Source organism: Electrophorus electricus, chromosome 12, assembly GCF_041902795.1.
Source record: "Electrophorus electricus isolate QZ-2024a chromosome 12, ASM4190279v1, whole genome shotgun sequence".
Lineage (NCBI taxonomy): Eukaryota > Metazoa > Chordata > Actinopteri > Gymnotiformes > Gymnotidae > Electrophorus > Electrophorus electricus.
In genome coordinates, this window is record NC_137508.1 from 6858961 (window position 1) to 6873834 (window position 14874).

Below are 14874 nucleotides of genomic sequence, written 5' to 3' on the forward strand. Positions count from 1 at the left end.
GCACACTGTTGTCTTTTAAATTTTATCTAACAGATGTGTAAATCATATCTCATACATCTGTCTCTTCCTAAATGTATTTTAGATCTTTTTGTTGCTGATGTCACAGTGACAAAAGGTTAGGGTGTGTAATCTGAAATAGCTCATCTTAGCATTGCCTTGACATACATTGTTTGAAATGAAATGTTGAAGATTCCATGTGTCAACAGTAATGCTATGCATATTTAATTTCTTAGTCACTGGTAAATAAGTCTGAACTACCACAGAATTATTTTGTGAACACGTTTTTGGACATGGAATAAATCACAAATTGATTATTTATTCGCACTGATGGACACAAATTTGCATTGGGGATTCCACTAACCATTAATTCCCTTCCTGGTGTCTGTCAGGCTGAAGCGCACACTGAAGTCAGTTCAGCTGGGGAGAAAACCACCAGCACAGAGGACGGGCTAGTCCACACAGAGGCACGCTCTTCACAGGGCAGTGCAGGGCCTGCAGCAAAAGGGGAGAGCCACGCTCCCGAGGAAGAGGAGCAGGAGGAGAGCCAGACAGGACTAGAAGAGGAACTGGAGTTTCCCCATGACCTGCTTCCCAGCATAGATCTGAGCGCTGAGCTCAACCTTACTTGGGGAGCTTCGCTCAGGTAAGCCTCGCTCTGATCTGCCTCTCTTCTGTCTTCCTCTCTGCCTTTCTTTCTGTGTCTTTCCATGGCACAGACACATGCAACACACGCTTAAAGAATAATATGTTGAAGGCTGGCACTGACACAGGTTCTCAGGATAAAATAGAATCAAGGCAAATGTCTGTTATCATGTAGCTTGCAAAGGTTAGGTTTCAGCAGGCCACAGCTTTGGAAACCTTTACCCATCTGATGCAAATTCCACATCCAGCATTTTTTTTGTCTACTCACTTCAGGTAACATTTTGTGTGTAACACAGGACATTGCTCAATATGGCCTTACACTTTGAATGAGCTAAGGAGGTCAAGATCACTGCTGCTTTTTTAATGAAGATGATCTCAGTATGGCCTAAACATAATGCCGAGGCTGAAGAGTACACTCACAGTTGATACAAGTCACAATTTTTTTGTTATTGGGAAAATTAATCATTTTTGTTTACATATTTAAGCACTCTGAAACATAGTCTTTATACCTTACTGTCCAGACATGAACAAATAACCTGACCAAATAAATACTGTTTCACAGGCCTAGTGAGATGAGGAATGAATTTCCATGAATCTGTGACTCACTGTTGTGGAAGGTTTGACCTGAGTAACTTCTGGCAGGCCTGTGTAAGAACATTTGGTGGTTGAAGTGGTAATGCAGGTGTAATGTAAACAGTGACTGTTTAAATACCGACACTGAAATGTGGTTGGAGAGGACGTAACTTCTAGAGCTTGGTTAGATTTGTTGGTTGAGTAAATAAATCTTATCCATCACACATCTTATGCATTAGACACTTATTTGTTCATTCTTAATATGTAAAATATGTACTGTGTAGTTCTCACTGATATTTTTACTGTAACATTCACTTAGTTGATTAAAAATTAACTCATTAATTGGAAAAGAAAATAGGAAGGACTTCTGTCCACTCACACTGTTTAGAAAATGAGAGTCAGTGGATAATTTATGGCTGGTCACAGAGAGAGCTATTTAGATGCTTATTTTGCAAAGGAAGCACTGAGGTGTCTTGTGTGGCTCATACATGATGTGTTATGATTTTAAGTTGATGGATGTGTGTGTATATGTATGTGTATACGTGTGTGTGTGTGTGTATACGTGTATGTGTGTGTATGTGTGTGTGTGTGTGTGTGTGTGTGCACTCACATGTGCACATATGTGAGCAGCAATAAGCAGGTGGGCTCAAACAAGATGAAGAAAGAAACATTGTCACTGAGTGAGCAAGTTAACCCCCTACTGGTAGGACATCAGCATTACATGGAGGCCAGTCCACCAATAGTGGGCCTCACTAAGAGGTAACAGAGGAATATAAAAAAGGAGGCAGAGAGATACCAGGACACCCCCCCCCCCCCTTTTCATTAATTTATTTTTTGCTAAAATGTGGGGTATTTTCTCTAAGGTTTTCTCTCATTACAGTACAGTTACACTACAAAAATAATCTTACATAATTTGTTATATAGTTTATATTTTATTTAATGGCTGCCATTGTGACTCATTATATTCCAACCCAATTTTACTCTGATTTGTATATAATCACATAAATGGGAGAGTGTATTTTGTGATAGATATGTGGTAGTCACATATCTTTGACATATTATGTAACAAAATCAAAAATATATTTAGTTAGTGACTTAACATATCAATCCCTGGAACAGTGCTTTCCCCATGTTATGCAACAGAACGTTTCCTTATTTTAATCGACTTTGTGCCATGACTGAATAGTATTGTCTACTTTGACCTTTTGACATTTTGGAGCCTCCAAGCTTGGCACAAGCTGTCTCCCTGATGCCTAGTCTATGTCTGCTATGTTACACGGCTGTTCCGCAGGCCCCTGGAATGTTACTTGGACTATTTGGGCAAAATCAAGGGGTTGCAGAAGGCCCTTTGTGTAACCTAGGGTCTCCAAACTCAGCACATGCCATCTCCCTAAGACCTACTTCATGCATTCTAAGTATGGGGCCCCTATTTGTTGTTTTGCTTACCTGGCAGTTGATCATTCCGTCAAAATGATATAGTGAGTCATTGCTGAAGTGGTACACTGTGCCATGTTTAAAAAAATAAAAAATAAAAAAGTCCTCAGCTATAAGCTCAAATCATTTGTGTTTTTGTATAATTTGTCATACTCATAGCATTTGTGAGTTGTTACATGTAAATCTATAAAAGCTACATTGTGTGTAGTTGTAGTTATCCATTGGGATATCATTTAACTTGGAGCACAATTAAGCGTCTCCTTCCCTTATGGTAGAGTTCACCAATTTTATCCTCAAAGAAGGACCAGTGTGTCTGCAGGTTTTTGTTCCAACCAAGTAGTAGCAGACCTCATATAACAAACAAATAGATTGGACTGAGACTGGGACCAATTGATTGAACAGTTGGCATTAGGTATGTTTTTTACTTGACTAGCATGGCAAGTATCCATGCTTGTATTTTGTGGATAAGATTATTTATTTTTTTATATTTCTAGTATGTGTATTTCTTCCCGACTGTTCTAGTTTAAGTAGAAATTTAGATTTAATAAAAAAAAGGTCTATGTGGTCTATGATTCCACATAAGCACCTGTAGAATTGGCTAGATAATTGACTAGAGTTTTTCAGTTTCTGCCTGCATCATTTAAAGAAGACTAGAACTAATTACCTAATGTTGGTACCTATATGTATATTCTATACATTAGGATTACACCTAGTATAATACCTTGGCTAAAATAAAGCAAAAATGGCATGTTCCCACAGGATTTTAGTTTGATGCTTGGTGCTTGTCCAAATGCCAGAAACTGTCAAGATGCCAAGTGTGCACCACCCATAGTAACCATATTAACATATATATTATCACTAGTTTAGTTTAGCGAATTAAAACAATCCAGAGAACATATGGATGAAACATCTTAAGTTGTGGCACTATCAATTAAAATTAGGTAATAATCACTCGCATTGCAACTATAAAGGTGTGATATGACTTACATATTGTAGGTTGTCATTCCAACGCAAAAGAGATGTATTTTATGACTTCCACTAAGCAATTCCCATTATAGGTGTCCTACTTTAGCTAAACCTTAACAGGAACTTCCATGGCGCCAGCATTCTGTCCTGCCCACTGGACATTAATTTCCATTACATCTAAAGAATAAGGGTAGATAAGAATAAAGGACTAGCCTTTCTCTAGCCTTTATACATATTGGCTTTGTTAGATTTGCAAATGAAAAAAAAATTACTTTTTAATTTTCCAGACAACTCATAAGTAGACAATGTTATACAGTCATCATACTGTCATTTGAAATGAGGAAATATTTTAATGTTACTGGCACATAATATGGAGAAAGCACTGATACAGGTAATTGTATATTACTTTTCCACAAGCGAAAAATTAAGATGCTGTTACATATTATAATAAAGATATGTGACTGTCATGAAATACACTCTACATTTATATGATTGTCACAAATAAGAGTAATACTGGGTTGGACATTCATAACGCATATACTGAGCACACTTGATGAAACAACCTGAAATATCAGCTGAAAATAAAAGCCACAGTGAAAAGGAGAGTTAAGTTTAACATCGATGTGAAGCAGCTACGATCACTCTGTCTCCTTTGTGTGCTGGGTGTGACTGATCATTCACTGTGATCTGACACTGATCTTCACTGAACAGAAATGCTTGGAGGTGTTTTGACCACCTGGAGTTAGGCATGGACTCCTCTGTGTGTAATGCTTGCAGTATGAGAATTTGGTTTGGGCTTAATTTATGGCAGGTCAGCTGAAACACTCTTGGATACTCTTGGAGACTCTGGCTGAGCAGCATGTGGTCAAAGCCACCACTCCAGGTCTTAAGTTAGAAAGACATGTCAACTTAACAGGAAATAAGTGTATGTGTTTGAGTTTGTGGTTTTTAATGTGTGTACGGAATGCACGTGTGGAATTCTGTTTTTTTCTAAATGAGTTGTCAGTGCACGCTCCCATGACTGACTTGCTATGACTGGCGGCATAGTAAGGCTTTTATTCATAGTAATAGATTTGAGATCCACTTATCTTTGATATGTTAAGTAATTTATTTTACTTACAGAGTTCTGTTGAGAAAAAAGTTACTTGAAAACACATAAATAATAGTTACAAGAGTAGAAAATAGATTTTTAGTTCAGAGTTTATAGCTTTTTGCATAGAACCTTTCTGGATGTGTGAAACAGCTGTTATGCAGTATGAAATATACCCAAGCTCACTCCAACTTTCACACTCTCAGCATTTTGCTGCTGAATAATTAACTTAATTACTTTATTGTAGCAGGAAAGCAGGAAAAGTAATTTCATAGTTGGCAAAAAAGAGAAAAGACAATTAGGGAAAAGAAAAACACAAAAGGGTAGCATTAAGTCCAGGCTGAGGATTGTGGGTATAGGAAAACTGTAGTGAGAGCACAGTGGGAAGTAGCTGCAATACAGTAGGCCAAAAAGGTGTGTGCCAAAAAGCCAAGTCTGATTTCAGCATGGTATGCAAAGACACACACATCCACACATCTATACAAACACATGCACTGTCATGCCAGCAATGGTATGCTCTTCAGCCTTTCAGCACACTCCTTCTTCAGGGCATGGTACAGTCTGTTATCACAGCATGGCTCATGCCGTCAGGGAGTGCCGCAAGGTGACCTTGTAATCACCACTGTCCAATCAGTGAACAGTCCACAGGGACCTTACATTGAATAGTTTCCACTTGTGGCTAAGAATGATTGATTCCCTTAAAGTTTTAAATGGCAAACAAAGCCATGATTCAGCATCAGAAACATGAGTGCAAGAGTGGTGATAAGGCACTGTTGTCTAATGCCTACTTCAGTGGGGCTCTTAATTCCATGTAATGCCTTTGTCTACTCTTTGCAATTTCAGTAGCAAATCAAACAGATTTGGAAATAAGTAATAAAAAATAGACATATAGGCTATGTTAATGTGTTTGGTAGCCACTAATGAAGGCTTCTCTCCTCACCGTGTGCAGTGATAAAATCAGCTTGCCGTTTTGCGCATGAGGTCTTGTCCTGCCTGTGGAGTGCAGTGGAATGGTGTGCTCTGAGTGCAGGTATAGGATTGCTGCGTGGAATGAACAACTGGGTGTTGGCTGCAACTTAACATTACCTCTGCCATTCTGTGTTGGTGAATCCAATCCAGCCAAGATGGTGACCCAGGTTCCACGGGGAGCCAACCTCTCCCACAGTCCCAGTCACTCCAAATGATTTCGGAAAAGGGGCAAACAGTGTGCCATCTCTCAACTGCACTTCTGGACCTGGAGCTCCAAAAAGCCTTTCAGGAATATCAGGAACAACTGGACTCCCTTGGCATGTCCTCTCACCCAGTCCCCCCCAACACCGAGGATCAGAGTGGTGCATGTCTGTTAGTGGCCATGCCTGAAAGTGTTGGTGAGGAAGAAGAGCAAATCAGAAGTGTAACTACCAGGGAGAATTCTCTCTCACTGCCACTTTTGCAGGCAGAATCCCATAAAGGATGTGACAGGGGTTGCCATGGAAATGTTGGCATGCAAACAAATGATGCAGCAGCTTGTACAGAGGAGGTTGTGTTTAGCTTCAGAGACTATGTGCTTGGGAATAAGCAACCAGAAATAGCCAGAACTGAAGATCATAAAGAAGCATCATTAAAACACGGTGGCACATTGGACAGTCAGCCAAAGACTGAATTTCAGGAAGCAAATGGCAAAGATGCAAAAACTGATAAAGCTACAACAAAACAACAACATCCATTGAAAAACATTTCAGTACTAGAGACATTTACAAAGGCAGAAGCAAATGACACACAGGAAATGCAGGAAGGAATAGAACCTGTTGGCATACATGATTACAAGGACTCACACAAAGAAGAAAACAAGGAATGTACAATGCCAATGGAAACAGGAGGCATTCATGGAACAAATGCTGTGGAAAAGCCACATATTACATTTACCAAGGACAAACATAGTATTATTAGTACAAACCTGGTCACCAAATCAGAAACAAATGTTATGTCATCTGGTGATTTATCAATAGGTTCTCTAAAACAAAATGACATACACACTCAGCCAGTGTCACTGAACTCAAATACACAGGTTGGATTAGACCTAAACACACCGACGCAGGTGGATTCAATGACGCAGGCCCAAACCCTTACTCAGGCTATATGTCAGGCAGAAACAAACACTAAACTTGTAGAAATCTTAGCTTATCATAGACAGGGGCTAAACTTCCTGGAAGAGCTCGGGTTTCAGGGAGCACGGTCCATCTGCTCTCCATCTCCAGGGCCCGTTCCTGACCAGGATCATCTTACCCCTGTGGAGGCTACATATGCTCCCTTACTTAACTGTCTGCAGGGGCCTGAGAAGCCAGGTGACCACTGTAGGACAGATGGACCCTGCAAGCCAAAATCAGCACAAGTAACTTCACACCACAGCTGTTCAGTCAGAGTGGTCGAACAAGAAAAACATGTGCTCGAGGGATCTGCTGATACCACTCTGATTGATTTCAGATTTGGTGAAACTGTCTTTGAATGTGAGCATGAAAAGGGGTGCAGTATAGAGACATGTCCACTAGAGCAGGCCAGTGTGCTTTGTTTCGACAATGAAACTGGTACACACTTGCTGGCGCAGGAAGATACACACCCTCTGAGCAGAGCTGGTGCTGAAGAGAGAGAGGAGGAGGAGGAGGAGGAGGAGGAGGAGGAGGAGAGTGCCCTGAGAGAGGCTTCAGCACTGGCCATCAATTTCGTGTTGCCACTGACAACACCCGCAATGCCAGAAATGATAGAATGCGAGGGAACAAGAGAGAAGCAGACTAGTGATGCCTATAAGAAAGCCATAGCAAGCATGAAAGCAGCAGAGAAATATTTTTTAGTTGGAAACAGGCAATTACAGGGAAAGGATGAATCTTGGAGTTCAGAAGGAAAAGAGAGTGAAATTATAGCAGCAGAAAAGCACCTAAATTTATTAACCTCTCCAGAGACTATCAGCTCACCTGCAAAGCAAGACAAGGAGGTAGAAGCAGCATCTGAGGAGGGCTGTAGCAGCACAATACTACACAGCTCTGTGGATGATGAATGGAGGAGAGGTCTGCCCATTGATGGGTCTCTGGGGACGAACACTCTTTCTGCAGCTGGGGAGGGGGAGACAGACACAGTCAGTGTCGAGGACAGGACTGTGATTGGTGCCTCTCCTCCAGGGCTTCACGAGGAACGTGACTGGAAGGGAAAGAGCTCTGAGTCACTGGAGAGAAAGGGAGAGGGAGGGTCAGAGGCAAGTGGAGAGGAAGGGAGAGAGAAAGAAAAGGGAGGAGCATGGACCTTATTCAGACAGCAGGCAGCCCATACAAGAGGGGCGTTGCTGACCGAGACAGAGACGCATCCGTCCAATGACAATGCGGCATCACCGGTGGCAACACATCAAAGAGGTGAGCTCGTCACTTCCGTCACCGCAGACAGAGCTGAAGCAGCTTTACCCTTTTTGGCCAGTAGCAGAACAAACGCCTGCAGCTCTATAAACCCCCCCTCTCCTGTCTCCTTCTTAAACTCTGTAGAGACAGAGAGCAAGGCACCAGCAGTGGAGGACAGTCATTTGAATGAGAGTCGACGTGCCTTGGGAGAGAAGCTGCCAAGCGGTGATATTTCACATCCGCCCACATCCACTGTGGACAGTACAGATACTGGCAGCGATCAACAGGTGCAGGGTGCTTTGTGGACTCAGACTGTTGGTTGTAACACACAACAGATAAAGACGGGGACTGAAAAAGAAACCAGGAGAAGTGCAGACCATCATCCATCTTCTACACCTCAGGAGGATATGAAGGACATTACCGGACATGTGAAGGGGTTCCCATCAACCCAGGGGGATGGGGAGCTGAAGGAGAATGCTCTGCCCAGCCAGGTGACAGCTTTTGCTTCTCTGCCTCCACTGACGGTCCATGAGAACCTGCGGCACCCAGTAAGTGAGACCACCTTCAGCTTCCAGGGCTTTTTAAGCAATAGCAAACCAAAATCTGTCCAACCAGCAGCTCCCACCCACTGTGAGAGGAGCAGTGAGCCTGAGGGGATTGAGGGAGACACTGCTACGAATCTTGAAGAACACAGTGAAAGTGTAAAAGGAAGTGATGCAAAAGGCAAAATTGTTAGTATCGTACTGGGAGGTCCTAAAGAGGCACTATTGTCATCCTCAGTAAGAAACGTGAGTAATAATGATCTAAAGAATGCGCAGAACAACATTGCAGTTAATGAAAATCTTGAAGCGTTTCACAAACATAAAGGACAGGAGCAAGCTAAGACTGAAACTGTAACTGACAAACACAGCAGCCCTGAGGATCTATTTTCAGTAGAGACCATTACAGAAAAAAATGTTGTACTTCAGGAAATTGTTCTACAACAAATAGGAGGAAGTGACAGGGCTGTGGTGTGTCCAGAAGGTGACTCCATTTTGTTTGATGGAAACGGAGAGAAAAAAACAGAGGTCTTGGGCCCCACTGAAGACAAAGTGGATGGGAGGGATGCCAACCATGTGGAATACGATGTAACTGTAGCAGCTAAAAGACAAGAAACATGTCAATGCAGTTCAGAAAGCTTACCAAGTGACAGTGCACAGCAGGAATCTGAACCACTGGGAGGTGTTTTGGACAAGCTCTCTGTTAAGTCTGAAGTCCAACCTCTCTCCTCTCTTATGCCATCTCAGGTTGCAAGCTCAGAAACAGAAAGCATTGTCCCCAGTAACTCTGATAAGAGCATATGCATGTTCCAGCATGTGATGTTGGATGGATGTTCTCAGACAAAACCTGAAGTCCACACTGGTAAGATGCAATGTCAGATGTTTTCAGATCATGATGGTAGACCGGTCACAGGGATTGCCATGAGTGATGTGGATACAGAGGGCCCTGCTTCTGCTGCTGTGAACGTGTGTGTTTCAGTGGAAGAAATCCTTCCCTCAGTCAGCATTCAAAACAATGCCGAAGTGCCTGTTGTGCTCAGGCCTCCCGGCCCTATGCTGAGTCACTGGGAGTATATTAATGACTCTGATGTTCCTGTCTCAGGAGAGGAAATACAGTTCATTTCTGACCATATTCACATCAACAGTCTTAGCAATGGCAGTGATGTTAGAGGAGAAATGAAAGGTGAGATTTTAAAAGATAAAACTTTAGCAAAAAGAGATGAGCATAATTTGGCACTGGAGACAAAGGGAGAGAAAGAGGAAAAGGATTATGTCTGCTCCCCTACAGGAGTCTTAATGCAGGATGTGCTGACCATGCCTGCTTCTTCCCTGCTGGAGGCCCGGTTAGCACCTAATGAATCACCACTGAAGGGAACTAGTTTGGCACCAGGCAACCTACATAGTGATAAAAATGCAAATGTGAATAAAGATGAGCTAGATGAGGATACCAGAGATGGAAAGCCTAAAATGGATGTTACATTGAAGCCATCAGAGAAACAGGTGAAAGCTGATCTTGATCAAAAATCAATCTCTACAACTGCATTGGACATAACAAAACCTTATATTTCAGTACAGGACACTGACCAAAATGCTGAAACTCAGTTAATCATTTCCCATGACAGTGATGACAATTTTTTTTATAAATCTGATGCAATTTCTAAATCCAGTATCACTGAACTGAAGATGTCAGCAGCAGATAGTTTTGATGTCTCTTTTGGAAAATGCATCTTAGAATCTGAGGATAGCATGATCAATATTCAATCCTCACAATCTGCTAGTGCTAAACAGAATTCCTTAACAGAGATCAAAACCTCTGGCTCTGAGGAATCATGTGAGATTGATTCTTTTGAATCACTGTCCAGAGTGACAACACAACTGAATGCCTCTGACAGCAACCTTGATCTAAGTCAGGTGCCTACAGAAGATGCATGTAGCTTTGTCAAGGCTGCCACAGTCATTGTTGCTGGGACACCCATTCAACAACTTGGTTTTGTAAACACAGAAGAAATGAATCAAACACATTATGAAGGAGAAGAAAACATGATAAAACCTGAACAACTTGAAATACAACAGTGTGCAAAAGAAGCCAACTTAAAATTTATTACAGTAAAACAAGATGAGCAATTAATCAAAACCCAAAGTTCAGCAAAGGAGGAAGAGGCTAGAAAGCTTAAAGAACTGAAAAACACAGACAGGACAAAACTCCTTGAAGAGCAAAAGGAGATGCCTAAGAAGGAGATGGAAAGTGTACATACAAATGAGAAACAGATATTAATAAATGTGGATCATGATGGGGTACCAAGAGAAAAAACAGACCTCAGAGAAGAAAAACACTTTGAGGAAACATTTCCAGGAAAACCTTTGAAGGCTACTGTTCTGTCCGATCCTTGCTTAAACTTCACAGGGTTCATAAAGGAAGCCCAGAGCTGTGGTGAGGCTTTGACTGAGGATACTCATCCATCCATGGACCAGAACCTATCTGCAGCACTGCCCCTGGTTGAAGAGGCATGCTGTGAGACCACCTACACATACAATCAAAGTGCGCTGAGTGAATTAGATTTGGCACCTTGCCTGGATTCTCAGCCTTCAGGCCTGCAATGTCCATGGGAGAACATGGATGACCAAGAAACAGAGTTAAATGAGGATTCAGAGAAGGATGAAGGTGTTTGCTTGGAAAACGCTAAGGTTAGCTATCTTAGCTTTGAAGAGCAGGCCAAAGGGAATTTGGAAAGTGAAACAGGAGTTGAGAGTTCCTGTAGTGGCTTGGAGAAAGTGGAGAGAATCACATTGCTGGGAGGTGATGACAATAGCAATGTTGAGGGCGAAAAGTGTCATGATGGAAAGAAAAGTGAAAAGGAGCCTAAATGTAAACCAAAACATCTTGAAAGTGTCTCTTCCATTATTAAAAGTATGTCTAATATTATGAGTTATTCTGCAGAAGAAGACGAAAACCAAGAAGACCAGCGGGTGGAGATAGACAATCAAGAGTGTAAGACACCAGGCAGTTCAACAGCAGCTCCTGAAAATACAGGAGTCAAACTCGATCTTAGAGAATTACTAGTGTCTGTCATCAATGAATCACTTGAAATGGAGAGCAAATCTTCAGATTTTACTAGGGAATCACAGGTCAGTGGGAAGCCTGTGGATCTGGAAAGAGCCACACCTACCAATAAAGTAGTTCAACTGGCCATAAATGATTCAACTAAGCCACTTGAGAATTCCCACACCTCACACTGTGAATTTGAGCACAAAACAGAGGATCAGTGTTTCAGCATCACCCATGACAACAGCAGGTGTACTGAAGTATGCACCAGTGCTCAAACTGATGATATAGTGCCTTCTGTTTCTGGAACTCTTGAAACTCTGTCTGCAGAGCAGGCAGAACCTACTATTCAGCTCACTGCTAAGCAGCCAGATACTAATGTGTCCCCCTTGCTGGTCTATGTGGTCCATGAGAAAACACTAAGTGAAAATTTAGATGATGCCTCTCATCACACGGACAACGCAGAGCTCCTTTTTGCATCCACCGATGTACCTATTCAGACTGAGGCCATGGCTTTGGAACTAGAGGAGCATAGCCAGCCATCTCCTTCTGACCCTAGCTCTTTACAAAACACAGTGTGGAAGGATATAACCCACTCACAACAATGCCACACCGAGTTAGTGAGTCTTGAAACATATATGGAAACTGAAGAGGAGACCAGAAATATAAAAACACAAGCAACTATTTTAGAGGAGTCCAAACAAACTGAACACAAGGAGAAAGAGATAAATGGAAGTAAGGAAGAAAGAGAGGAGAATGAGTCAGCAGATCAGAGGGAACTCACAGAGATGACTGAAAGGTCCTTTGAGTGTGATGTTAAAGATGGAAAAGGAAATAATAACAACTTGCCTGAACAAACCGAGAACTCTGATGCTTCTGTAAGCAAAATAGAGAGTAGAAGCACCAATGTGTCAGCATCATATGCTATTGGTGGATTACAGTCTGAACTGAAGCAGGACTCTCCGACAGAGTCATCATTTTGCCCTGAATCCATTGTCTCCATGGTGACAAACTCACAGGATGCTTTCCAGGCATTACTCAATGCTAATGCACAATCCAGTACAGAGGCTATCCAGCCCTTTGTTCAAATTCAGTGTGAAAATGCCTTGAAAACTGAGAATGAAAAGGATCGCAATTCAACATATAGTGCACATGGAGAAGTAAACTGCAGTTTAATGCAGGAAGAAAAGACTGATGACCATGAGGGCACCAAGCAGTCAAATGATCAGGAGAGATCCGACTCTTCTCTGAGGACTAGCATATTACCTTCAGAGTACACTTCAGACAGCCCTGGCCAAGCTGTTCGGCCTGTAATGGAGCTGACAGAGGAGACAGTGGTACCAGGCAAAGAAGAATCATGTGAGAGTTCAAACTGGCTCAGAACACTGAGAGAGGCCGCTTCTGTCTCTCAGACTCAGGAGTATAAGGTTGACATTCCTCATGGACCTGCAGGGGACAGGTACTGCAGCCCTGAGAAATGTTCATGTCTGTGTTAGAGAGCTTATGTTATATACATATTGAGTAACCATAATAAAAATTTCCAGTTCAATATAGACTTTAGCATAGAAAACATTAACTCTAACATAACCATTATAGCTGGATTTTCACTTTTATTTACAAAAGGGTAAAGATGAATAGATTCACATGTCAAGGCTTAAGACTTGCATATAGTATTGCAATGCAAGGTCATATGAATTCTTGAGGGAAAGTAGAGAGAAGTGCATGCCCTACCATGTCCCATTATCCCTGGAAAGTGACCTCAACAGTGACATCAACTCATGCCCTTTAGGGCAAGAAAGAGACCATTCATAATACACATGCCCACAGATAGCACACACTCACACAGCCTGTTAACAATGGTTGATAGGATCTTTGTCCTGTGATGCACTCTTGATCACTTCTTGACCTGCTTTCTGTGCTTGTTGTTTCCCCATAGACCATTTGAGACCCTCAACTTGCTTCAAGCTGAGCAAGAATTCTGCACCCCTGTGGAAGACAGTGCTGCACCAGTGAAGGAGCCTTTAGAGGATCCACCTGACAGCAGGTGAGAGCTTCCTAATACCTTACTGCTACCATGTGTGACTCCTTCACAAAACTACTTCCAGTCATATGTATGTGTATGTTATGTATAGGTTTTGCTAAAAAATGACTTTAAAGGGATTTGAATTGTTAAAGAAGGAAAATTGTGTTTCTTGTGTTCATGCTTGGATGAAGAAATAATTTATTAGGACTGATTCATATGGTAGGGTTAGGTCTCCAGAAAGCTTGGGTGTAAATCAAGGATGTGATCATCTTAAAATAATATGTCTTCTATGACCTGATTAATGAACATCTGGAGACAATGCAAGAGGTTACTGAGAAAATGAAACCCTGCATTCAGACTGCAGGATACAGTGGTAGTTCATGCAGGGAGTTTCAGGGGATGACATCAGTACTGAAGAGAGAGAGGAGTCAGTTCCTTGACATCTGACATCTTCATGGGATGTAGGGGGGAAAAGGTAATAGAACAGTTATTTTCTAGTATGTGGTTATTAAAGGTTATTAAAGTGAATGCTATAGGATTTAATACCTGATTGTAAGCAATTTATGCTGAATGTCTTGGACTTTAAAAACACAATTTTAAAGTACTGTGGGTGCTTCTGTGTTTTATTATACAAGTAACTCTAAATTATGTTATGCCTGATATTACACCCTCAATAGTATATTAAGTGGATTTTTCATGTTTCATTGGACACGACCAAGATATCTTGTGTATTTTCCATTTCAGTAGAAGATATATCAGGTATATATTGATGGATATATCATGTGTAATCGTTTATTACACAGTGGAAGTACTCACTTGAGCAATCAAGACAGCAATCAGATACAGTCAGTTTGTAGAAGTTGATGACATTCAGGCATTCAGGCAAGTCTCAGTTTCACTTCATTGACCTGTTGGGTTTATATGGGAGAGATAGGAACGTTTAGTGCAGCACTTGTACATTCCATATTATTTTTCAAACTCTTCTATGATTAACTACTATGATGAACTACTCTTTGACTTACACTTTCTCTCTCATCCTCTCCCTTGCTCATTCTACTCTCCCTTGCTGTTAAACCTGACAGGCACAGCATACAATGGTGTAAAAAAGTGTTTGCCCCCTTCCTGATATCTTATTTTTTGGATGTTTGTCACATTTAAATGTTACAGATCATCAAAGAAATGTAAATATTAGACAAAGATAA

General features: G+C 41.5%; 1 protein-coding gene across 20 annotated transcripts in view; it reads left to right on the forward strand.

Moving 5' to 3' along the window:
- Nucleotides 1-14874, forward strand: part of tacc2 (transforming, acidic coiled-coil containing protein 2) — a 56076-nt gene that overhangs the window by 8808 nt on the left and 32394 nt on the right. For 19 of the 20 annotated variants that reach the window (XR_014126465.1, XM_081724545.1, XM_081724549.1 and 16 more), the window contains 4 exons: nucleotides 390-643; nucleotides 1846-1974; nucleotides 5825-13108; nucleotides 13586-13693. Coding sequence is in view for 19 of the 20 variants with exons in the window: in XM_081724545.1 (XP_081580671.1) it covers nucleotides 390-643; nucleotides 1846-1974; nucleotides 5825-13108; nucleotides 13586-13693 (7775 nt within the window). In the remaining variant the exon portion in view is untranslated. The remainder of the gene's footprint in view (nucleotides 1-389; nucleotides 644-1845; nucleotides 1975-5824; nucleotides 13109-13585; nucleotides 13694-14874) is intronic. The other variant, XM_081724553.1, reaches the window with a different exon arrangement.